This window comes from Labeo rohita, chromosome 22, assembly GCF_022985175.1.
Source record: "Labeo rohita strain BAU-BD-2019 chromosome 22, IGBB_LRoh.1.0, whole genome shotgun sequence".
Taxonomy (NCBI): Eukaryota; Metazoa; Chordata; class Actinopteri; order Cypriniformes; family Cyprinidae; genus Labeo; species Labeo rohita.
In genome coordinates, this window is record NC_066890.1 from 11,353,672 (window position 1) to 11,379,599 (window position 25,928).

At 33.5% G+C, this 25,928-nt stretch overlaps 1 protein-coding gene across 4 annotated transcripts in view; it reads right to left on the reverse strand.

The window, feature by feature from the left end:
* The window catches only part of LOC127153676 (lisH domain-containing protein ARMC9), a 48,731-nt gene that overhangs the window by 17,578 nt on the left and 5,225 nt on the right, over positions 1-25,928 (reverse strand). The window contains exons 7-23 of one of the 4 annotated variants that reach the window (XM_051094895.1): positions 25,117-25,141; positions 23,648-23,805; positions 23,438-23,536; positions 18,891-18,926; positions 15,980-16,014; positions 14,201-14,312; positions 13,825-13,917; positions 12,882-12,972; positions 9,941-10,064; positions 8,548-8,687; positions 8,290-8,366; positions 7,796-7,870; positions 5,749-5,839; positions 5,319-5,380; positions 5,100-5,198; positions 4,055-4,164; positions 1,119-1,255 (exon numbers count right to left, since the gene is read on the reverse strand). In XM_051094895.1, the coding sequence (XP_050950852.1) occupies positions 1,119-1,255; positions 4,055-4,164; positions 5,100-5,198; positions 5,319-5,380; positions 5,749-5,839; positions 7,796-7,870; positions 8,290-8,366; positions 8,548-8,687; positions 9,941-10,064; positions 12,882-12,972; positions 13,825-13,917; positions 14,201-14,312; positions 15,980-16,014; positions 18,891-18,926; positions 23,438-23,536; positions 23,648-23,805; positions 25,117-25,141 (1,564 nt within the window). Of the gene's footprint in view, positions 1-1,118; positions 1,256-4,054; positions 4,165-5,081; positions 5,199-5,318; positions 5,381-5,748; positions 5,840-7,795; positions 7,871-8,289; positions 8,367-8,547; positions 8,688-9,940; positions 10,065-12,881; positions 12,973-13,824; positions 13,918-14,200; positions 14,313-15,979; positions 16,015-18,890; positions 18,927-23,437; positions 23,537-23,647; positions 23,806-25,116; positions 25,142-25,928 lie in introns of all 4 variants that reach the window. The other 3 variants (XM_051094894.1, XM_051094897.1, XM_051094896.1) reach the window with 3 other exon arrangements.

Sequence of the window (25,928 nt, forward strand, 5' to 3'; positions counted from 1 at the left end):
ATTTCCACAACTGAAAATTGCTTTCAATAGCTCTGCTACTAAATTTATTTAAAAATGCGGATCTCTGTACAGCTATGATCAGCTGTTTCTCCATCTTGGCTGAGCTTTCAGTGTTGTTATGTGTTGAACGCTTGTGGCATTCTGAAAAGTTGAAATGTTTTCCTCTTTCTCAGGCGCAGATGTGCGTAGAAAAAACAAGCGACCGCATCGCTCTCTGTTTGTGTGTGCTTGCCGCGCATTTACATTTGAAATATCTCAAACTTTAGCGTGCAAAAGACACGATATGTGAATGGCCCCTAAAACAATCAAACATTCAACCCTGTTACCAAAGTCATTAAAACGGTCAAACAGTCAGCCCTATTACTGATGTCATTAATCATCAAACATTCAATCATTACCAAAATTATCAAAGATCAAATACTCAACCATTATCAAAGTTACCAAAAATATCCTTTTTTCGCTTAATTTATGGGAATTTTAATTATATCAACAGGCCCACTCTACTATTTGTACTAATTTTATTATATTTTGTTACATTTTTTTGATCATTTACTTTTTCAAATCACCCAAATCAGAGTTTTAAACTTTATTTAGATGTCCCTAATTTCCACAACAGGGCTGAAAAAAATAGCAAATGTAATACTAATTAAAAAGAAAACATTGGTTTTCTACCAATGCGCATGATTACCTGTATCAGAGGAAATCATTCTGAAACATAACAACACATGCATGACTAAAGCACTTCATATCTGGCTTTGTCTGATATTTTGCTCAGATGGTAGCGTTCTCAGACAAACCTTCGCCTACAGGCACTGAAAACCAGATCAAAGTGATTTCATCAGGCAGTGCATTTGGAACGGAAGTGAGAGGACCACAAAAGCACAATCCAGACTGAAAGCCTCGGAAATTAAATCATTTCAGAGAAACATTGAAGATTTATTAAAGATGGAACTGTGATCTCATCTTTATGAAGGGTTACAAAACAATAACATCAGGCAATAGGTAAAATAACGTTACAAAACTTTTAAGCTGGATGAAAAAAAGAAAGTAAATCAATATGGAAAAAAAGACCTGTTGGAGTATATATTTAAATATTTGTCAGCCGACGGCACACATACCCAATGTTTGGTGAATGGATTCAGCAGTGCTGGGGCGGCTGCCGGTGCGAGTAGGTGGGCGTGAACTAAAGCGAGAATGGGCGGGGCTATCTTCACTTCTCTGTCGGGTAACAGCATAGACTCCATCACCACCAGCTCTGCACAGGAAAATACACATACACACATACAAATGTACATTACCATGTCCAACATGCCAGATGTGTTTTAATTCAATTGATGAAACACTCAGAATTCAAAGTTAAGAAAATTCTGTTAATAATCCACAAAGTGATTTTTTTTTTAAATATATATATATTTATGTATTTTTTTTATAATATGGTCATTCCAGAAGTCTTAATGTGGATTTTATATTGGAATATTTCAGAATTTATCTGATAAGATAAGATAAGATAGTAGTATAAGATAAGATAGTAGTATATTATGTTAGCCAATTATTATATTATCCAAATGTTTTGATAAAAAATTATATAGCTGGAATATATTCTCACCCATTCAAGGGCATAACAACAATGTTGTGTTCTTTCATTCATAGCATTTTAAAGCACCAAGGTCAAAACAGTGAGAGTCACGCAACCAATTGTCTGCAGTCTTTCCCATCACTCAACCATAGGCTTCAGGAGAAACAATGAGGATATATCCAACTTAGGAGTCTTGCATATCCTGCTTGCACTTTAACGTTATTTGACTTGAGGGCAGAACTATTGACTTCTCCCCAGTATTCACAATAAGGACAAAGATGAATAAAGACACATTTGCACTTCTGAGTCACTGTGCTTGTAGTATCTTGTATAATAAAAGATGCCTCCAATAACCAATCAGTGTTTACTATACCAAAGAGGCATCAAATTAGTACACCTGTATGATTTAAAATATAACCGAATTTCAGCGTTTAAAAAATGTATAAGAATTCTGAACAAGAGAGGAAGATTCCTGAATGATTCTAATGTTAATATGCAAGATAGTAAGTCACATGAATAAAAATATGGGTTGACCTAATAGTTTCCTTATGAATCTTGATTTGTGGATCTCCATTCCACTATGTTAACCAGTTTTAAGTAATGCTAGACTAATTTTTTGGAGATTAAAATCACAAACAAGCATAAGATGTTCCTCCTGATGTGAACAAGATGTGATACAACCCTGTTACCAAACGCATTAAAAAGATCAAACATTCAACCCTGTTACCAAAGTCATTAAAAAAATCATTGAACTTTCTGCCTCGTTTCCAAAATTAAAGCTCAAATACATAGTCACCACTGATAAGCTACTATTGATAAGCTACCACTAAATATAATTTTTAATTATACTTTAATTAAACTTTAATTTTCTGTAAAGTTGCCTTGCAGCGATTTGTATTGTGAAATGTGCTATACAAATAAATTTGAATTAAAATGAATCAACCATTACCAAAGTTATTTATACTATCAAATATTCTCCATTTCACTATGTTAACCAATTTTAAGTAACGCTAGACTAATTTTTTTGACATTGAAATCACAAACAAGCATAAGATGTTTCTCTTGATGTGAAAAGGATGTGAAACATACAACCCTGTTACTAAAGTTTAAAATGATCAAACATTCAACGGTTACCAAAATTATTTAAATGATCAAGCATTCAACCCTGTTACCAAAGTCGTTAAAACATCAAACATTCAACCCTCTTACCAAACGCATTAAAAAGATCAAACATTCAACCCTGTTACCAAAGTCATTAAAAATCATCAAACTTTCAGCCCTGTTACACCAAAGTCATTATAATGATCAAAAAAATGATCAAAATTAAAGATCAAATACATAGTCATCACTGATAAGCTACTACTAAATATAATGTAGAAACTTTAATTTTCTGTAAAGTTGCCTTGCAGTGATTTGTATCGTGAAATGCGCTATACAAATAAATTTAAATAAAAATGAATCGACCATTAACAAAGTTATTAAACTATCAAATATTCAGTCGTTACCAAAATGATCAAAGAAGATCAAATAGTCAACTGTTATTATTACTATGTTACTAAAGTCATTAAAAATCATTGAACTTTCAGCCCTGTTTCCAAAATTAAAGATCAAATACATAGTCACCACTGATAAGCTACTACTAAATATAATGTAGAAACTTAAATTTTCTGTAAAGCTGCTTTGCAACGATTTGTATCGTAAAATGCGCTATACAATTAAATTTGAATAAAAATGAATCAACCATTACCAAAGTTATTAAGCTATCAAATATTAAGTTGTTACCAAATGATCAAGGAAAATCAAATGCTCAACTGTTACCATCTACACAGGTAAATTCCTTATGGATCTCCATTTCTGGATCTCCATTTCACTGTTAACCAATATTAGTGACGCTAGACTAATTTTTTTTTACACTGTAATCACAAACAAGCATAAGATTTTCCTCTTGATGTGAACAGGATGTGAAACATACAACCCTGTTACTAAAGTCATTAAAATGATCAAATATTCAACCCTCTTACGAAATGCATTAAAAAGATCAAACATTCAACCCAGTTACCAAAGTCATTAAAAATCATCGAACTTTCAGCCCTGTTTCCAAAATTAAAGATCAAATACAGTCAGCACTGATAAGCTACTACTAAATATAATGTAGAAACTTTAATTTTCTGTAAAGCTGCTTTGCAACAATTTGTATTGTAAAATACACTACACAAATAAATTTCAATTAAAATGAATCAACCATTACCAAAGTTATTAAAACGATCAAACATTCATCCGTTACCAAAATGATCAAAGAAGATCAAATTGTCACCATCTACATAGGTAGATTCCTTATGGATCTCCATTTCTGGATCTCCATTTCACTATGTTAACCAATTTTAAGTAACACTAGACACATTTTTTTGACATTAAAATCACAAACAAGCATAAAATGTTCCTCTTGATGTAAACAGACATTAAGAATAAGGTTCTTACATTGTGTTTTTGTGGGAACTGGGCGTAACGGGCCGCTGGAGGGGCTCGTCTATGCTGCGAGAAGATGGAGGATGTGATCTTCTCTTCATCTTCACCATGTTGGTCATTATCTACAAAGCATCACAGAGATACTTACCATCTGATTACCCGACACTGGAAACATTAATCACCATATTTAACATTTTCTCAGTGACCGCAGTTTGCAAACAAATCATTCTTTTGAACCAGATCTTTTTGGTGAACTAGTTGAACCAGTCTACCAAATTGGACTAAACCGTTTTAAACAGTTTGTGCCTCAAGCAGCACAGATCTACAAGTTATTTAATCAAAACTTGCTTTCAGATGCCTGACAGCCAAAATACTGGTGTATCTAGTACTGAATAGTAATTTATTACATGTAATTTGGATTACATAATCAGATTCCAAAAATTAAGTACTTGTAATTAGAGTATATTACATTTTAAAATGGTCATCATTAGATCACAGTTACGTTTTATGGATTGCATGATTACATATTATTCACACAATGGCAGTAAATTATTCTTAATAAAAGTCTGGACAAAAAAATGAAAACCTGGACTGTGGGTGTGAAATGTCATTGTTTTCATGTTTATTAATGTTTGTTAAGATAATGGAGTGTTTTTCAAACGTTTTTGTCAGCCGAATCCCTTAAAATAAAATATGTGCTTGAAATATGTCTGAGGAAGTTAATATTTCAAATAATTTAACAACACAATCACATGTTTACAGTTCTCTGATGTCAGTTAATGGTCAATTTGACATGCAAGTAAATAAAATTAAAAAAATAAATAAATTTTGACTCTCAAAGTAACGGTAGCCACTGACTTGCATTTTATGAATCACCAAGGACCACCGTTCCAACTTAAAATCATCTTTGGCCCGAGGGTGAGTAAATTAAATTGACTTAAATTGAAAAGTCCTCTTATCTTTATCATTTACATGTCTTGACCCTTGTGTGTGAACTTCCAGGCCAGATTTGGTTTATCTCATCATATTATAAATGTACCGTAGAGTGATGGTTTACCCCGAGATACTCTGTTGTCAACAAAGCTTCTCCGCTGAGTTCTTTTGGCTGAGGCTGCAGGACTTCCTCTTTATCTAGGTCTGCCTCCATAACATCTTCCTGTTAACAAGATGAAAGATTTACATCAAAGGGCCAAGTGGTAAATCGTTTGAAAACTGCAGATAAAATGCAAATCACAGTGATAGCCTTTCACACAGTTTATGTTCAAATGTGGGTCACCTCATCATCGTCGTCGTCATCCTCTTCATCATCCGACTCTGGCTCAAGTTCAGGGATGTCTGCTGTTTATGGCAGAAATATAATAGAAGAAAACAAATAAACAGGGAAATAATGGCATAAATATGGGAAATACACAACAGATACACAGAATAGACTTTTTGTAATCATAAAATCATAACACCATAAAAAACAATTATAAAATACTCAAATGATTCAGACTCTATTCCATGTAACAAAAACCAGGTTTATGATACTTTTATGGTGGTTTTCTGTTCTTTTTGAACCTGATAACCAGGGTATTGTTAAAAATGCACTTTTGGTCTTCCAAAGAAGATAAAAAGTTTTATGGGTTAAATATATAACTTAAATAGGTAAAATACATATTGTTTTTCTTTTTAGGTGAACATTATTTACAGCTGTTTTGTCTTACCTGAGTTAAGCTGTTTGATGATGAATTCAATTTGTCTGTTGAGTTCAGGATTTTCTTCTTTACTGTAACAGCGCAAGATCTCCTCCATACTCTAAATGCAACAACAAAATAGTCACATCATCTGTATTCTGGGATTGTAGTTATGAAGCAACAGTGACAAATTCCTTTTTTTAGGAATTCCTAGGGAATTTATATGGATTCAAATGAATGAATGAATGAATGAAAGAATGAATGAGTCAATCAATCAATCAATCAATCAAATCAATCAGTCTTGCAAGAAACCAGTTTTATAGGGAAATACAAACAATATGTCTTACAATAATGTGTTTTCTTTTCAAGCTCTTTAATGCGGCATGGCAGATCGCTGATTCGCTAAAATGGACTCATTGGCTTCTGTTCACAAAAAACAAGGGCACTTGTCGTCTTTTGTAGTACAACATGAACTCGTGATGCCTTGAAAGTGGACAGTACTCGCTTTTTTGGCACAACATGTTTATGGTTCAGGTCGCGGTATGTGTGGAGAATAATACACGGCACTCAGTTCATTTTTTGAAGTGGCGTTTATCATTTTTTGCAAATAAACTCTTAATTTCGACTGCATTATCGAAATATTCTTGAAATATTTCGACTTTATTCTCGTAGTATTGCGACTTTATTCTCGTAGTATTGCGACTTTATTCTCGTAGTATTGCGACTTTATTCTCGTAGTATTGCGACTTTATTCTCAAAACATTTCAAATTTATTTTTGTAGTATTTTGACTTCATTCTTGTAGTATTTTGACTTTATTCTCAACATTTCGACATTATTTTTCTGCAGTATTGCGACTTTATTCCCGTAGTATTTCGCATTTATTCTCGTAGTATTTCAACTTTATTCCTGTAGTATTACGACTTTATTCCCGTAGTGTTGCGACTTTATTCTCGTAGGATTGCGACTTTATTTTCGTAGTATTGCAACTTTATTTTTGCAGTATTGCGACTTTATTCTAATAGTATTTCGACTTCATTCTCGTTTTATTGTGACTTTATTCTCGTAGTATTGCGACTTTATTCTCAAAACATTTCAAATTTATTTTTGTAGTATTGCGACTTTATTCTAATAGTATTTCGACTTTATTCTCATAGTACTTCGACTAATATTTCTACGTTACTCCCAAAATATTCCAACTTTAATCTCATAATCAGATTTTTTTTTTTCATTTTTTAACATGCCACCAAAACACCGCTGTACAATTAGTCATTGGTTATTAATATGAAAACAATGTATTTTATACTAAATATTTATAGATACACTACCATTAAAAAGTTTGGGTATGATTAAGATTTGATGATTTAAGAGTTTTTAAAATGTTGTTTTTGAAAGAAGCTCACCAAGTTCAAGAAGTTCACTCATCCGTCACTCATCAGACCGCATTTGTTTAATCAAAAATACAGTAAATTTTTTTAAATGTAAATATACTGTAAAATGTAATTTATTTCTGATATTTTCAGGATCAGTACTCCTTCAGAAATTTAATTTGCTGGTCATTTCTGATTATCATCACTGTAGACAACAGTTGTGTGGCATCATGTTTGTGAAAACATAATATACTTTTTTTTTTTAGGATTCTTCAATGAACAGAAAGTAAAAAAAAAAATAAAAAAAAATAAAAAATACAATTTTTTAAATCTCTACTGTCATTTCTGATCAATTTAATGCATTCCTTGATGAATTGAACTATTATGTAAAACATTTTTTTACTGATTATATAAATAAGTGGGAGGATAGGGAGGGTAGTTTTGTTTGACAATGACTTTTCTGATCTTACTTAAGGATTATGAATAGTGTATTTATTCCTCTGGGAGCTTTAGACAAGGTATTAAACCTTTTTTTTTTTTTTCTGAAAAGAAAACCATCTCACTTGTTGCGCCATATATCACTGTTTAACTTTGAAAAGGTTTGAATGTAATAGCGAATGCAATGAATATCTTTTTTATTACTCACTGGAGTCAAAGCAATAATCTTGATGTTGTGCACCTGTAAATGAACCGTGATTAATCACATACCATCTGTTTGGCTTCCTCTCGTATCTCTGGCATGGACAGGATGCTGTATAACGCTCCATTCACATAGTAGCGTATCTATATTTGCACAAACACAAACATGCAGTGAACATTTGCAAACACCTTCATACGCCAAAGTCTGGACACACATCTTAAAATCATTTTAAACTAAATACATAGTTTTATATAATTTTACACAATTATGACACTTTGTAAATCATGGGGTAATTATAATTTTTTGGGTGAACTCTCCATTTAAATTTTTATATTGTACCTTTAAATTATTATAATAGCGTAGGCTTGATTCTCCATTTCAGAAAGGGAGTGACATCTTCAAGGTACGCACAAATCCAAAGGGACAAAAGTGTTCTTATTTGAGAACCGTCTGACGTAAAACGCCCTAAGCTCATTGACGCCTTCAGCATTCACTATCAGGTAGGCGGTGAACAAACTCAAACAGCACACCTTGTTTGTGAACATAGCAATTAGTGATTTACCTCATGGTTCTCATGTCCAAGGAGCTCGGTCAGGACTTTCAGGACATGCTTGGCCTCCTCTGCGCACTTCTTCTTTCCTGAAACGTGAGACATACCAAAATAAACACTGCTCTGCTTATAGTACATTTCTCTATTTACTTTAGCAAATCAAATAAAACCGTGCAAACTAAGTAAACAAAGGATGATGAACAACAATATAATTGTTTATACAGATCTTTATTTCTTTCATAGGTATTGATTAATAGATCATTGTGTTACCTTGTGTGCGCAGGCAGAGGTTCATGAGGAGGGAGATGGCGTATTCAAGCGTGTAGTCAGACAGACAGTCGGAGTCGTGAAGCTCTTTGACCAACCAGCCAATTAGGCCGTCTCTGATCATCGCAGACTGCTGCGCCCGCCTGCAAACAGAAGGATATTTAGAAACACTAGTTATTTCTGAGGAGTTTGAACCATGCTGTGCTGAAAATCCTGTACCTAATTTGGTGTTCCCAGTCAAAAATTGCTTATAAATCTCTCATTATGCTATATTATGACCAAATCTTGGATTCAATCTTTTTGTCAACTCGTTTTCTTCCAATTAGCACAGGTTTTGCATTCTGTTTATAGTTTTTGAGTGAAAAAAAAATTATTATTTTGATCATTTTGGCAACATTCACTCAAAAATTGAGGTACATATACATACATATATATATATATATACTTGAAAGAAAACAAATTACTACTACTACTACTACTACTACTAATAATAGTAATAATAATAAAAATACAAATATTTTTTTTTATATTCTGTGTGAGCCAAGTCAGTAAGTTTTAGTACAATCTATCATTTTAAAGAAAAAAAATATATTTTATATATATACAAAGAAACAATTAAATAAATAATAAAATTATTAGATGTTCAGTTACACCTTAGCCATAAACCTACTAGCTGTATCGTTCTAAAAATATTTTATTAAACAAATAGAGTTATGATGTTTTAAGTATTTATGTATTTATTTGCTCTATATAATTTTAATACATATTATATAATTATAATTTTCATTTTTCTGTTATAAAACATTATTTAATATATTTTTCTATTAATTAATTTATTTTTATTATTTAAAACTCTGTTGGTGCAGCTGATACATTTTTACGCACTTGGTTTAAAAAGAGAAACAACTAAAATCACATTATTACAGTCTGTATGGTTCATTTATTTATGTATTTATTGATTTATTTGCTCTCTCTCTCTCTCTCTCTCTCTATATATATATATATATTATATAATTATAATTTAATATATATATATATATATATATATATATATATACACACACATATATACACACACACACATATATATACACATACATATATATATAATTATTTAAATTAATTTATTATTATTATTTGCATTTAATATTTGCAATAATTTGCATTATTAATATTTGCATTTTATTTTTTTTTGTAATTATATTTAAAACTCTGTTGGTGCAGCTGACACATTTTTGCACACTTGTTTTAAAAAGGGAAACAACTAAAATCACAATTTTACAGTCTGTATGGTTCATTTATTTATGATATATTAACGGATATATTGATATATTAACAAATATATATATATATATATATATATATATATATATATATATTTTAACAAATGTTGTACCTGAGACTTAGTTTCTGCAGCGCTGCAAGGACATTTTCTCGAGTTACGGACTCTTTCTCTTCAGTCTTCAGACAGTCAAGCAGAAACCTCAGTAAAGAGGGTATCTGAGACAGGTACATGCGTCCTATAGTGGATGTGCAATAATGGATGAGACGACAACAAACACACTTTAGAACTACAAACAGTTACGTACACACAATTTAAACAATAAAAATTTTGTAAAAAAAATTCTGCTCCAGTTTTTTTTTTTTTGAGAATTGACAACTAGAAATGAATTCAATTTTGCTCAAAAACAACGTTGATTAATCGGTTTACACCATGGTCAAAAAGGTACTGGCCTATATCTGTTAAACTCAAAAAGGTCACATTAGCTAAATTTCTACTAAAATGTAACTGAACAAAATGCCTTCTGTCAATAGTGACATCAACATGACAGACGTAGTGTAGCTATCGACGCGAAAAATCCGTGTGACATATATGAGGGAATTCTTTCGCCAAGTGGAATGGAATTTGCATGATTTGACCAAACAACAGTATACAGAGTTTGATTTAGTCAGAATTTTGATTCTAGCTCATACAGTTTGAACGTTACGCAAAAAAACTGTATGCATTATAGCGCCACCTAGAGCATTGGAGGTTTGTGTGTGTTTATGACTAGTGAGTGGGATCTTACAGCATCCTGCCAAGTTTGTTTAGTCTCAGATACACATAAAGGTCACATCAGCAGTTTTTTGAGAATTTTTTTAAGAAAGGTCCATTCGTTTACTGTGAATATTGTAACAAATATAATGATCAATGCATTGAATGTAGGGCAGCGATCACTGTGACCAGTCTGCATGACCAACTTAAATTTGTGTGGAATTGTGTCACTTCCTGCTGTGGATGACAAATGCTCCAGAACATTTTGAGGGGGAAATATTCAGGGTCAGAATTTGAATTTCAGCCTATACAACTCAGAAATTACACAAAAATGTTGTGTGTATTATAGCGCCACCTAGAGTATTGGAGGTTTGTGTGTGTTTATGACTAATAAGTGGGATCTTATAGCACCCCACCAAGTTTATTTAGTCTCTGATACACATAGAGGTCAGAAAAATTTAGCAAGCAAAAAATGTCCATTGTGTCCTGTCAGTTGTCTACTGAACATAGCAATCTATGCATTAAATATAGTGTAACATTCAATGCAGCAAATCCCTGTTACCAACTTGACATTGTGTGGAATTATTTCGCCCTTGTGAGCATTCCTACTGAAATAACTAGATTTAGCCTGCAGAAATTCACAGAACAATGGTAAATTTAACTGCACCTTAAAAAAAAAAAAAAAAAAAAAATTTTTCATAAAATGCAAAATGTGAAAAAGTAAAAAAAAAAAAAAAAAAAAAAAAAAAAAAAAGTAGGTGGTCAGAATTTGATCAGAATTTAATTTCTAGGCCATACAATTCTACTAAGTTACTAAAAGACATTGTGGTTGTGTATTATAGCACCACCCAGAGCACTGGAGTGACGTGTGGGTTTAAAATTGGTGGGTGGAATCTGGAACCATCCTGTCAAGTTCGTTTACAGTCTCTGACATACAAAAAAAGTCACATTAGCGAAATTTTGAATAGCACAGCAAATATAGCAATCAATGCATCGAATGTAGTGTAGCGATTAACGCGACCAATCCGTATGCGTACCTATCAACATTTGGGTACCAAAAAATGAGAAACGGGTGGGGGGGGTGGGGAGTCAAAAGTACTTAATATTCATGAATTTAAATGAAATAGTTATTATCAAACAATTACATTCATTTAGTAAAATATAAATATCTTAGTGTAGGATATATCTTTAAAGTGTGTGGATTCCTATCGAAATAACATGAATTGGCCTGCGGAAATTCGTCAAACAACAGTAAATGTGACTGCACCTTAAATTAAAAAAAGCAGGTTTTTCATAAAATGCGAAATACAATCTATTAATAAATAAATAAACAGTGTGGTCAGAATTGAGTTGATCTGAATTTTGATTTTAGCAAATGCAATTCATAAGTTACAAAAAACGTTGTGTATTATAGTGCCACCTAGAGCATTGGAGTATGACACGATAATCCCTGACACAAAAAAATGTTAGCAATATTTTCTGCTAAATTTCACATGCAAAAAATGTTAACACTACCACTATCGCACGATTTTTTTAAAGATTTATTTTTGGCCTTTTTGCCTTATTATGATAGGACAGATCATAGCTGACAGGAAGCGAAGTGGGAGAGAAAGAAGGGGGCAGGATCGGGAAAGGTCCTCGAGCCTGGATTTGAACTCAGGACGCCCGTAGCGCAATGGCGCTGCATGACGGCGCTAGGGCTGCACGATTAATCGCACGATGTCATGAGGCGCGTTTAGTCAATGAAGCCGGTACTTTGATTAGTAGTAAAGCTCCATCACGTGCGTTCAGCTGGAGCGGCAAGTAATACACAGAGCCGTAAAGCACTGACAAGCTACGCCAAAATCGCGCTCAAAATCGAATTCGATTTTGCGGCCGATTTGGCGTAGCTTGTCAGTGCTTTACGGCTCTGTGTATTACTTGCTCTGTGTACTGAACGCACGTGATGGAGCTTTACTACTAATCAACGTACCGGCTTCATTGACTAAACGCGCCTCACGACATCGTGCGATTAATCGTACAGCCCTAGACGGCGCACTGCCCACAAGGCTATCGGCGCTGATACGTAAATTCCTATTGTAGCTGGTGAATGTTCCCAAAAATGTTTGAGGTAGAAATATAAATCCGCATTCACAATTGATTCAGGGTCAGAATTATTGGAGTTACAGAAAATGTAGTTCATTATAGCGCCACCTACAGCATCGGAGGGATGTGTGCGTGTGTTTATGATCAACAGGTGGGATTTGGGACCATCCTGCCTGAAGCAAAGACATTTTTTGAGGAATTTTCACTTTTCACTTACCGTCACACAAAGATGCAAAGGCATTGATGAGTCGTGCCATATACTGTCTGACAATCTCATTTTTGGATCTCATCAAATGAAGAACAGTTTTCTGTAAACAAAACCGGATAGGTTAGTGACTTGGCTGTTTTGCAGTTTCATGCGGCTTTTGATTCAGAGTTGTTCCTTAATGTGAAAAGGACTGTTTTGTCTGCCTTACAAGTTTACTCTCCAGATAGTAACATGAGATATTATCATTCAGCCTGAACAAAGACTGAAAGATGAACTAAAAGCATGTGGGCAATTATCTGACTCGATTGCCCTAAGGAACCTGTTGACAATGATTGGAAATTATGAGTCAAGATGTCACGTTATCTGCTGAAACCTGATCGTCCACATTCAGGTTCATCCTAAATACCTAAGAGATAGACCGATGGTAAATACAGTTTAGAAAAGAAGCAGGTCATAGTTGAGTTCAAATTGTTTCAATTGTTGTAGTAAGTGCACTTATGGTGAACCGCAAAACAATTATGTATCTAATTCTAGACAGAAATGCAATCTAAACATATTGGAATTACATAAAACGGTCCAATTTCAAAACAATATAGTCTTGAATTTGCATAATATGCTAAAGTATTCTAAAACATAAATCTGGCAGTCATTGAGTCCATGTGGAGAATGGACTAAAAATGTTTATATTTTTATATGGAGCTTAATGTTTATTTATTCAGGCCGGTCAGCAGCGTGACTTCTCCACAAGATTTTTTTCGCATTGATAACCATAACAAAATTGAAAGCTTTACATATTTGTATAGATGCAGTACATGGAAATCTAAGCATGGAAAACAACATAACAAGATAACAAAATACCATATCACTGAGCTGATAAATAATATAAAGCTATTTCCAATAGTACTGTGAAATGATTTTGAGTGCAGTTTTTTTTATATTATTATTAATGTACCTGTTTGGAACTGTAACGGTCTAGAAGATCATTGCTGATGAAGGCTTGTAAAACCGTGTCCCTTTGCTCACCATGAAGAGATCTGGTTAATCTCTGCCGACAAATGGAAAATGACAAGAACATTGACATGTGATGTGAAAACCAATTTGTTTGTCTTCTCAAATACCTCAGAGATGGAAATAAAACACGGAAATGTCTCTTACAAACTATTAAGTTCAAAGGATTCTCAGCTGAATTTTAAACATGTAGTTTTTAGCATGTTTGACCAACATTAACAGTAACTCTTGACTTGACTTCTAACTGTAGTAATTATGATATTGTGTCAGAAATGATGGGATGCATCAGTGACGTGTTTAGTTTACTAACAGTAACTTACCCAGCGCAAAGATTGAAGCAGCAAAGCTTTCAGTCGATCTGACCCATTCACTAGGTCTTTCTTCAGCTTCTCGTAGTCAAGGGAAGGCAACAACGGCACGTCTTTAGGCCTCCTGAGAGGAGGAAATAAAAGGATGATGAATCAGCGTGTGAGATCTCAGGTTACTGATGGCAAAGCTTCCATCGCTGGGAACATCACATGTTTCCATAATCTGGTTTGCTCACATTTATAGAATTGCTTTTGAATGATCTGGGAAGTACAAGATCCTAAAGTTAACAAGCTACAAGTTTGGTTTCTAAAGACTGTGCAAATGCAAGTATTTGATTCTATTGACAGTTGTAGATTTTACAGGAATAAATAAATCTGGATATTTGAATAAAATAAATTAAATTAAATTCAATTCAATTCAATTCAATTAAATTAAAAGTACTTACTATAGGGTTATAGTACGGAACTAACTTTACTGTTATTACTAGTTATTACCATAGTAATTATATGTAAAGTGTTACAGGGCACTTTTTATTCATGTTTCATGTTTCTATTCATCCATCCATCCATCCATCCATCCGTCTGTCTATCCATCTGTCCATCCATCTATCTGTGCATCCGTCCATCCGTCCATCCATCCATCCATCTGTCTATTTGTCTGTCTGTCTGTCCATTCGTCATTCTATCTATCTATCTATCTATCTATCTATCTGTCCGTTGTCCATCCGTCCGTCCGGCCATCCATCCGTCCGTCCATCCGTCTGTCTATCTATCTATCTATCTGTCTAGCCATCTGTCTATCTGACTAGCCATTTATCTATCTGTCCGTCCATCCATCCATCCATCCATCCATCTATTTGTCTGTCTGTCCACTCGTCTATCTATGTATCTGTCTGTCTGTCCGTCTGTCCATCCATCTGTCTGTCTGTCTGTCCATTTGTCTATCTATCTATCTCTGTCCATCCGTCCAGCCATCCATCCGTCCGTCTGTCTGTCCATCCGTCCATCTATCTATCTATCTATCTATCTATCTATCCATCTATCTATCTGTCTAGCCATCTATCTATCTATCCATCCGTCCATCCATCCATCCATCCATCCATCCATCCATCCATCCATCCATCCATCCGTCTGTCTGTCTGTCCATCCGTCCATCCATCCATCCATCCATCCATTTGTCTGTCTGTCTGTCCATTTGTCTATCTATCTATCTATCTATCTATCTATCTATCTATCTATCTGTCCATCCGTCCGGCCATCCATCTATCCATCCATCCATCCATCCATCCATTTGTCTGTCTGTCTGTCCATTTGTCTATCTATCTATCTATCTATCTATCCATCCATCTATCCATCCATCCATCCATCCGTTCATCCGTTCATTTATCCATCCATCCGTCTGTCTATCCATCTATTTGTCTGTCTGTCCACTCGTCTATCTATCCATCTATGTATCTGTCTGTCTGTCCGTCTGTCCATCCGTCCATCTATCCATCCATCCATTTGTCTGTCTGTCTCTCCATTTGTCTATCTATCTGTCTGTCCATCCGTCCGTCCATCCAACCATCTGTCTAGCGTCTATCTATCTATCTATCTGTCTGTCAAGCCATCTGTCAAGCCATCTGTCCGTCCATCCATCCATCCATCCATCCATCCATCCATCCATCCATCCATCCATCCATCCATCCGTCTTTTCCATCCGTTCATCCATCCATCCATCTGTCTATTTGTCTGTCTGTCTGTCCATTAGTCTATTAATCTTTATATTGATTTAAAAAACAAACAACTTACTGAGGTGCAACTGATGCCCGCAGCATTGAGGATGCCTAAATGGGGGAAAAAAGTCATGTGAATCTGTTGATACATTGGTTTGCAAATAAAACAAAATGTGTGTGTTAGTGAACTTTTAGACGGTTATTCTACAGTATGTGAGTATTCAAGTCGTTGCAGTGATTAACTAGCATGCGTCCTACGACAGTTTTGACCGCATGCAGTACGGTGGGGTTACGTGTACATGCGATGAATGACCTGAAACAAATGAATAACCTGTTTGCAAAGCAGGGAGGTCAAAGGAAGGGGTTAGTGAGACGAATTCCCCATGGTCATTATTGCGCTGCACCTGCAGGATCTAATTTCCAGCCGAGCCAAAGAGCGCGGCAAATTCTGGCATCTCAAAGATGCAATTAGAAGCCGTTCCTCGGGGGAGGGTTACACCGAAACCCACGAGAAGGCGGATCGTCTGCGTGAGCACAGACTCAGATGAGTGGTTCCGCATTATTTGGAGAGAGGAATGCTGATATTAGCATGCGGGTATGTTGTGTGAGGCTGCATTTCCTATCAAATGCAAACATCCTTCTCTGAAGGGCTGTGTTAAGTCATGCTAGTTTAACTTCAAACTGGTTTGAGCAAAAGTTCCAGATAGCTAGAGTATGCGAGCATTCTCAAGTTTGGCAAATCTTAAGTGTTTGCTCTGAATATTTGCAGTCCGTCTGTGTATGTGGATTTCACAATGACAAGGGTTTGAACATAATGAGTGCATCCTGGTCCAGAGAAGGATTACGTGTTTTACTGGGATGTCAAAACTACAAGGGCTGAGTCATTGTAATTTAAAATAAATAAATAAATAAAACAGTTATTAAATAACAATTTTCTCTCTCTTTCTTTCTTTCTTTTCCCGGTGGAAACCGTGACGCAAGTTTTTAAATGAGGTTTCATTAATTATTTAATATTTAATAATTATTTCATACTTATTATTATTTTCAATTATTAAACAACAATTATTAAATGATTTTTTTATTATTATTAAAAAAATATACTTATTTATTCATTTTATTTCAACTTTACTCAAAAAAAAAAAAACAGTAATATATTATGATTTCAGTGTAATAGCGACCTTGAATACTGGTGCTATATACAATAAAATAAACTTATTATTATTAAAATAGTTGTTTTCTATGTGAATCTGTTAAAATGTAATTTATTCTTGTGATCAAAGCGTCTTCAGTGTCACATGATTCTTCAGAAATTATTAGAAATTATAAAGCAAATGCTGATTTGTGCTTAAAAAATGTATTATCAATGTTCAAATCAGTTTTATTTTTTTATTATTTTATTTTATTTCTTTATTTTGTTTACTTTTTTGTAGAAATCATGACTACCATTTAAAAGTTTTTTTTTAATTAAGTTGATTTTTTAAATTATTTATTTCTTTTAACAATAAAAACAATTTTATTCAGCAAGAAAGCAATACATTGATTATATTATATCATGTTTTTTTTGCCTTCCCGTTTAAACAATCTGTGACTTCCTGGTGTCAGATATTAAAAAATAATAATTAAAAAAAAAAATAAAAAAAATAACACAATCACCTTTACATATCAGTATGCCATCTTTTAATAAAACTATTATTAAATATCAATTTTTATTTCTTTTTTTTTTATTATTAATGATAAAAATGTACTTTTTTATTTTATTTAAACTTTACTCAATTATTTACTTTATTTATTTATTTATTTATCATCATCATCATCATCTACATCTACATTAGTAGTAGTAGTAGTAGTAGTAGTAGTAGTAGTATCAGCAAAATTTGGGAATTATAATTATTTAAAAATGTTTTTGAAGCCTTTTCTGCTCACCAAGGCTGCATTTATTTTATCAAAAATACAGAAAAACACAGTAATATTCTAAATTATAATTTAAATAACTGTTTTTCTGTGTGAATCTATGTTAAAATTTCATTTATTCCTGTGATCAGCTGATTTTTTTTGGCATCATTAAACCGAGACACTACCATTTACTATTTTTTTTTTTTTCCTGTTTAAACAATCTGCGACTTCCTGGTGCCAGACAAAAAAATAAAAAAAAAACAATCACCTAAATTTACATATCAGTGTGCCATCTTTTTCAGAAATAATAAGAAGGAAAAACTCTGCACAAAATAAGTCAATGATACAAGTCTTATATATCTTACAATCTTATATATCTTATATAATATAAGTCTTATAATCAGAAAAGGTTTCTACATTGATCGTGTTTTAAGGATGTAATAATTACATTTACTACTATTATATAATTATTTCTATTATTACTATCATCTTGATAAAATATTTAAGCATCCTTAAAACAAGTTGAACATAAAACCCTTGTTTTTGACGATAAGACTTGTTTTGAAGAGTTGATGAGCAACATATTTAGTTATTTTGGTTTTTTTTTTATTTTGTGCAAAGTTTTTCCTTCTTCCTTCACCGTGGCCCGGTGACTCAAATTTCTAAACAAAAACTTGGCATGCTGACATGTAAATGTGAGCATCCTAGTGATTTTTATCTGACACCAGGAAGTCACTGATTATTTAAAAAGGAAGAAAAAAAACACGATATAACCCTTCACTGTATATTGAATTTTTGTCCTTGTTGTATGTAAACTGTCCACTCTGGGGAGACGAGTGAAACACAGTCTTCAAAGTAATCAGTGTTACGTGCTTCCTTCGGGATTCAACAACAGTGTACATGACTGTCGGGCAAAGCGGAGCATTCTTAGAGCGAACAAGGACGTGCGTCCCGTGACACTAGGACGATCTAATGGGAACTAGATGAAGTAGAGGGCTTTGGGACGCAATACAAAGGAGGAAGAGGACAGGCAGGGCTCATGGTCATACAGGCAAGACTGGGGAGGAAACATGATGAAACATTCAGCAACTTACATATCCATCATCATACGGACTCATAGAGTAATATCCCTTAATGAACAGATGATCAGACACACACAAACACACACACACAGGAAGATATGAGTGAGGACACACTGGCTGCGGAAGCACGTAAATATCAATACATTTGAGGCAATGTCAGATTATGCTACTCTTTGTAAGGTCTGGATGTGAAAAATGTTGGGTCTTGTAAGAAAATGTAGGTTTAAAGGAACATGCCACTATTTTTGAAAATAGGCTCAATCCATTCAGCCGATCTCCAGGTCTGGCGGTAGCACTTTTAGCATAGATCATTGAATCTGATTTTGGTGTAACAATCAAGGAACTTTGCTGCCGTACCATGAGTGCAGCAGGCACATTGATATTACGCAGCACCAGAAAATAGGCTAACTTCCGTCAACATAACCAACATCGCCAGCTGCTCGCACAGGGAGACTATTTTCAGGCAATGCATAATATCATTGCACCTGCTGCAATGATAAAAAAATATCGAAAACTCTTTGGTCATTTTTGAGCGAGATGCTAACGGTCTAATCAGATTCAATGATCTATGCTAAACTATGCTAAAAGTGCTACCCCCAGACCCGAAGATCGGCAGAATGGATTCGAAAATGGTAAAACTCAACTGTTTAACTCTAGGGGAGATGGAAAATGAGCCCATTTTCAAAAATAGTGGCGTGTTCCTTTAAGTTACTACGAAAACAAACAAAGTTCCAGTTCTAGTTTCTCTGTAAAGGTACGGTCACATTTTGTCACATTTTCAAGCACAAATACAGTCATGGCCAAAAATATCAGCACCCTTGCAATTCGGTCAGAAAATGCAACCGTTCTCTCAGAAAATTGTTGCAGTTGCAAATGTTTTGGTACTCACATGTTATTTTTTTTGTTGTTTGCATTGGAACAACACAAAAAAAAAAACAGAGAAGAAAAGTCAAATCTTATACAATTCCACACAAAAACCCAAAAAAAATGCATGGGACAAAATTATTGGCACCCTTAACTTAATATTTGGTAGCACCCTCTTTGAACAAACAAAAAAAACCCTGAAATCAATCGCTTTCTGTAACCATGAATGAGTTTCTTACACCTCTCTACTGAAATTTTGGACCACTCTTCTTTTGCAAACTGCTCCAGGTCATTCAGATTTGAAGGATGTCTTCTCCCAACTGCTGTTTTGAGATCTCTCCACAGGTGTTCTATGGGATTCAGATTTGGACTCATTGCTAGACATTTCAGAACTCTCCAGCGCTTTGTTTGTAACCATTTCTGAGTGCTTTTTTAAGTGTTTCGAGTCATTGTCCTGCTGGAAGACCCATGACCTCTGGTGGAGACGCAGCTTTCTGACACTGGCCACTACGTTACGCCCCAAAATTCTTTGGTAATTATCAGATTTCATTATACCGTTCACACAGTCGAGGCATCCAGTGCCAGAAAGCAGCAAAGCAACCCCAAAACATCTTTGAACCTCCACCATGTTTGACTGTAGGGACTGTGTTCTTTTCTTTGAAGGCCTCATTTATTTTTCTGTAAACAGTGCCATGATGTCCTTTACCAACAAGCTCTACTTTTGTCTCATCTGTTCACAGTACATTCTCCCAGGAGGATTGAGGTTTTGTCACGTAAGTTTTGTCAAACTCTTGTCTTACTTTTTTATGCCTTTGTGTCAGCAGTGGTGTCCTCCTGGGTCTCCTACCATAGTGTCCCTTTTCATTCAGATGGCGACGGATAGTGCGAGCTGACACTGTTGTACCCTGTGTCTGCAGATCAGCTTGAATTTGTTTGGAAGTTAATCTGGGTTCTTTATCCACCATTCAAACAATCCTTTGTTGTAATTTTTCATTAATTTTAATTTTCTTCCATCCACTTCCAGGGAGGTTAGCTACAGTGCCATGGGCTGTAAACCTCTTGATGATATTGTGCACAGTGGACACAGGAACATTAAGATCTCTGGAGATAGACTTGTAGCCTTGAGATTGTCCATGTTTTCCACTATTTTTTTCTCTCAAATCCACGGTCAGCTCGTTAGACTTCTTTCTTTTCTCCATGCTCAGTGAGACACACAATACAAAGGTTCATTCAAATGTTCTCTATTTTAACTGGTTGCAGGTGTGATTACTACATTGCCCACACCTGTTACTTGCCACAGGTGTGTGTAAATACAAATTACAGGAGCATCACATGTTTAAAAAAGCAATTATTACACTTTTGACAAGGTGCCAATAATTTTGTCCAGTTCATTTCTGAGTTCTGTGTGAAATGTTTATGTGTTGTTGCAGTGCAAACAAAAACAATAAGCATGTGAACATTTGCAATTGGAACAATTTTCTGAGAGAAGTGCTGCATTTTCTGACAGAATTGCAAGGGTGCTGATATTTTTGGCCATGACTGTATGGTTCATTGTTTAATAGTGTAGCAAAATTCTCAGTTGTGTGGATTTCAACTGAAATGACTGGATCTCTCCCACAAAAATGTGATTAAAACAAACAAATAAAGGTCTAAAGACATGCCAAGAAAACTAAGATAACTCATTTTATCCTTAACATAAAGCTTACTTAAAATTTTTTTGCATTGTGACATTACATTTATGACAGTTAAGCACATTTCCCTCCAAACTGTCATTACCATTTGTCAAAACAAAAAACAAACAAACAAAAAAAGATCATTAGTAGAATATCATTACAAGAATTGCAAATGACAGATTCTGGTAAGGCTTGTCACTTTAAATTATGCTAATTTAATTTTAAAAAAAAAAATCATTTAAAATCATTTTGTACCTAAAATAAAACTTACTAAAGATTTTTTGCATTGCGACATTATATTTATGACAATTAATCACATTTCCCTCCAAACTGTCATTATTAATAAAAAAAATAAAAAACTTTTTTAATATTGTTACTGGTCTAAAGACATGTAAAGAAAATTAAGATCATTTTGTACTTATAATGAAAGCTTACTTACGTTGTTTTGTTTTTTTTTTGGGGGGGGGGGTTGCATCATGATATTATATTTAAGACAATTAAGCACATTTCAATCAAAACCGTTATTACCGTGGTATATAAAAACGTCATTGTTATTACCATAATGAGATTAAAAGAATTGCAAATGTCAGATTCTGGTAGTATTTGTCACTTTAAATTATGCTGATTAAATAAAAAAAAATCTTGTTACTGTAATAAATCACAGTTCAGAATAATGGTACAGTGTTTTAACACATTCTTCTAAAAAAAATGATGGAAAAGCAGCGCATTGGAACGCAAAAAAACTTGTTTTTTTGTGAATGGCCCTAAGGCTTTGTTCTGACAGGAAGGAAAATTTAGATTTTTTTTTTTCTTCTGGCATAATACAAAAAAAGACAGCAAAAAAACATGTGAAATCAATTGTGCTTTGAAAATGAATTCAAATCTGATCAGAAACAGGTCCCAGTGTGAACAGTCAAATCAGATTTCAGAGTGTCGTGTGTATGTAAATTTATATGCAATGCACTGTGGTGGGCGAGCAATAACTGAAAATGGCTGCAAATTTGTAAATTTAAACTGAGTAAAAGAAGATTTGTCATGACAGACAGCAGGTTCAGAATTTTCAAGTTTCTGTGCTTTTAAAAAAATGACAGCTACTTTCGAGTTGATCTCAACAAGTCTGGGTCATATTTTCTAACAGAATAACAAAAAGTAATTGTGTTTTTTTTTTTTTTTAAATCTCGTAATTCTCAGAAAAAAGTGATATGTGCGAGACACAAATGCAGAACTGTGACATACATTTACAATTCTCAGAAGAAAAGTCTGAAATGTGAGAGAAAAAGTTGCAATTACCTTTTTCATTAAAAAAAAAAATATAAAAATAGTATTTCGTGAAGGGATAAAAAAAAAAGCAGAATTGCGAAATGAAAATTTAAAATTCTGAGAAAAAAAACATTCTGAATTGTGTAATGTAAATTGGAATTGCAAGAAAAAAAATGTGTATATATTATTGTGAAAAACAAAATTCAAGACACACAATTAAAGCACATTTAACTGTCCTACAAAATTCTAATTCAAATTACCATAATGAACTGCGATTTTATTTTTGAGACTGTATTTCCCATTATTTTCAATGGTGATTCATTACTGTAATAACACACACACACACCCAGAATAATAATAATAATTTAACTGACAAGTGTTTAATTTAAATTAATTTAAGCAACAAATCTCATTACAGATTTGTATGCATTTTGGTAATGAAAGTTTGGAAGGAAATGTGCATAATTCTCTTAAATATAAAGTCACAATGCAAAAATCTTAATAGTTCATAATATATACTAATACATGAATTCAGAATACAGTGAATATTACTTCTATATACACTGTCTGAACAAAGAGACCTGGATTCATTATTTGCAAAATAACAAAGTTTATAAACGCTGTTTATATGTGGAGTGTGGATATGCAAATACTATAAAAAAAGCATATTTAGATAAACACTTGCAAACTTGTATCCAATGCTTTGCAAAGCCAAATGCATCTAATTATATTGTCAGTAATCTTGTGGAGGCGGTGACTCACAGTGCCGGGTCTGGTGAAGTCTACGCTCTGAGCAGCACTCTGTCTCATGTGACTGCTGAAGAGCCGCATGCACACGCCTTGCAGGTACTCTGGGGAGATCTGCAAAACATCAGCCATATTCCCTTGAGCATTTTAGCAGGAATCTTGTCACGTGTAATTATTTGCATTGTTGGAATTGTGCACTTAATGTGCGAGATGATGTTTGCTTGCCATCTTTCCACGGACTGTGGCCTCCAGCGAATCCACCAGCTCGGCCGTGACGCCAATGAGGTTGTGATGGTCGGCCTGCAGCTTGGCGAATCTTCTCATGTAGATGGCGGACTTCCGTTCCACCTCGGTCAGATGGAGCTGCATTTGCTGCAACGCTTCTGGGAGACGAAACACAAACAGTCAAATAAGGGGTTGGTGAATACGCATGATGCAAAAGAGCCGCAGTACGGGAAGGTAACAACTTCCGAGTGTGACAGTGCATTTCACCTATGAACAGGGTCCAACATTGAACACTCACAAAAATCAGATTTTCCTCACGTCATGTCACAAACATGAAAATACTTAGAACAAAAAAAAGTGAATTTTTGTTTGGTGTTGTAAATAATATCAATATTATGACAATACATATATTAATTATATTATATTATATTATATTATAAGGGCAAATTCACATTTAATTTTATTTAACATCATGTTAATAATATTTTTGAACAAAATCATAATGTTTGTATAAATGTTAAATCACAACATTTGTATAATGGGCCATTTTCACAGAGATATAACATGCAAATAAAACAGCTAAATAATACCATGATTAGGGACAAAATTATACATATTATAAATAATACAAAAAATAAAAAAAATTAAAAAAGAAGTAAATAAAACGTATATTATAGTATATTAATTATATTATGTTATATTATATTATATTATAGCAAGAACAAATGTGATTATTACCTATTTTTAATAATGTTTTTAATTATTATTAATTAAAAATAAGAAAACATCATTTAATTTCTATCATGTTACAATAAAAATATTTAAAACTAAATCATAATGTTTTTGTGGTAAAAACAAGTTTTTGTGGTTTCCAGACACATACAACTTGAGGAATATTACTAAATAATACCTTTATTAGAGGCAAAATTATACATGTTTATTTTTTATAATGTATTTATTGCATATTTAAATGCTTAAATTCATACTTAAAAAACTGGGGATTCAGAATACTTTGTATTTAAATTATTTAACCAAATAATTAATTAGTTATATGATATATTATTTAAAGATAAAACAAATGAAATTTTAAGTCAAAGTAAAGCATAATCATTATTTACAATGAGTCGGGGGATTCAGGAGTAAAGCTGCTTCTGTTGCTAAATGCCTCTTTGTGAACAGTGACTTTTTTATGCCACACGTTGTGACCTACTAATTTTTATGACTTTCCCAGTCATTTGCAAATACTGACACATTTTTATATATCCTAATTACTATTATTATTATTTTTAAAATCATTTTATATCAAATTATGAAAGTATTCAGAACAAAACTGTAATATCTCTGGGACAGAATTATACAGATTTTAATAAAATATTTAGCTTATTATTATTATATTATAATTTAGCATATCTTGAATTCTGCTTACAATACTACAGTAAAAATCTAAGAATTGTTTCAGAATAATTCACCTTTGTTGCCTTTTCCACCTTCGTTCTGGTTTTATGAAGTTAAGGAGTCATGCCAAAAAGTCATTGTTCATTTTTAATGGATTAACATCAGCAACTATCCCTGCCCTCAAACTACACTAAGCAAAAACATCCCAGTTTGCTCATCAAACACAACTTGTGTGCACAATCCACAGCCCATTGTTCTAATACATGTATATGTATATTTCATGACAATGTAGAAGGCATTTAGCTATTTTGGCCCTTGGTGTTTAATTATTACGCAACCATAATCCTCAAGCTTTCCTGCATTACAAAAGAGATTTAACCATTAAGAGTTAAGGTGAGTTTACTGTGCAGTTGCTATTGTTTGATATCAAAAACTTCAAGGTGCACTACTCAGCTGCTCATGGCTATTTCAGGTTTTAGGTAAAACTATTTAAGAAGGATGACAAGTCATAGCATTTCCTGTTTCTAAGGCAAGTATCGCTATTAATATTACTCATAATTAGGTTCAGTAATTTGAATATATCACTAAACCTAACTTTATCTTTTTTTATAGGAAAATGTAAATATTATACAAGTTTGGAGTCCGTAAGATATTTGATTTTTATTTTTTTCCACCAAGGCTGCATTTATTTGATCAAAAATACAGTAAAAACAGCAATACTGTGAAATATTTTTACAATTTAAAAGAAGTGTTTTCTATTTGAATGCGTTTAAAAATGTAATTTATTTCTGTGTTGTAAAGTTAAACTTTCTGTATCAGTTTTCAGTGTCACATAATCCCTCAGAAATCATTTCCTGCTTAAAAAACATTTCTGATTACTATCAGT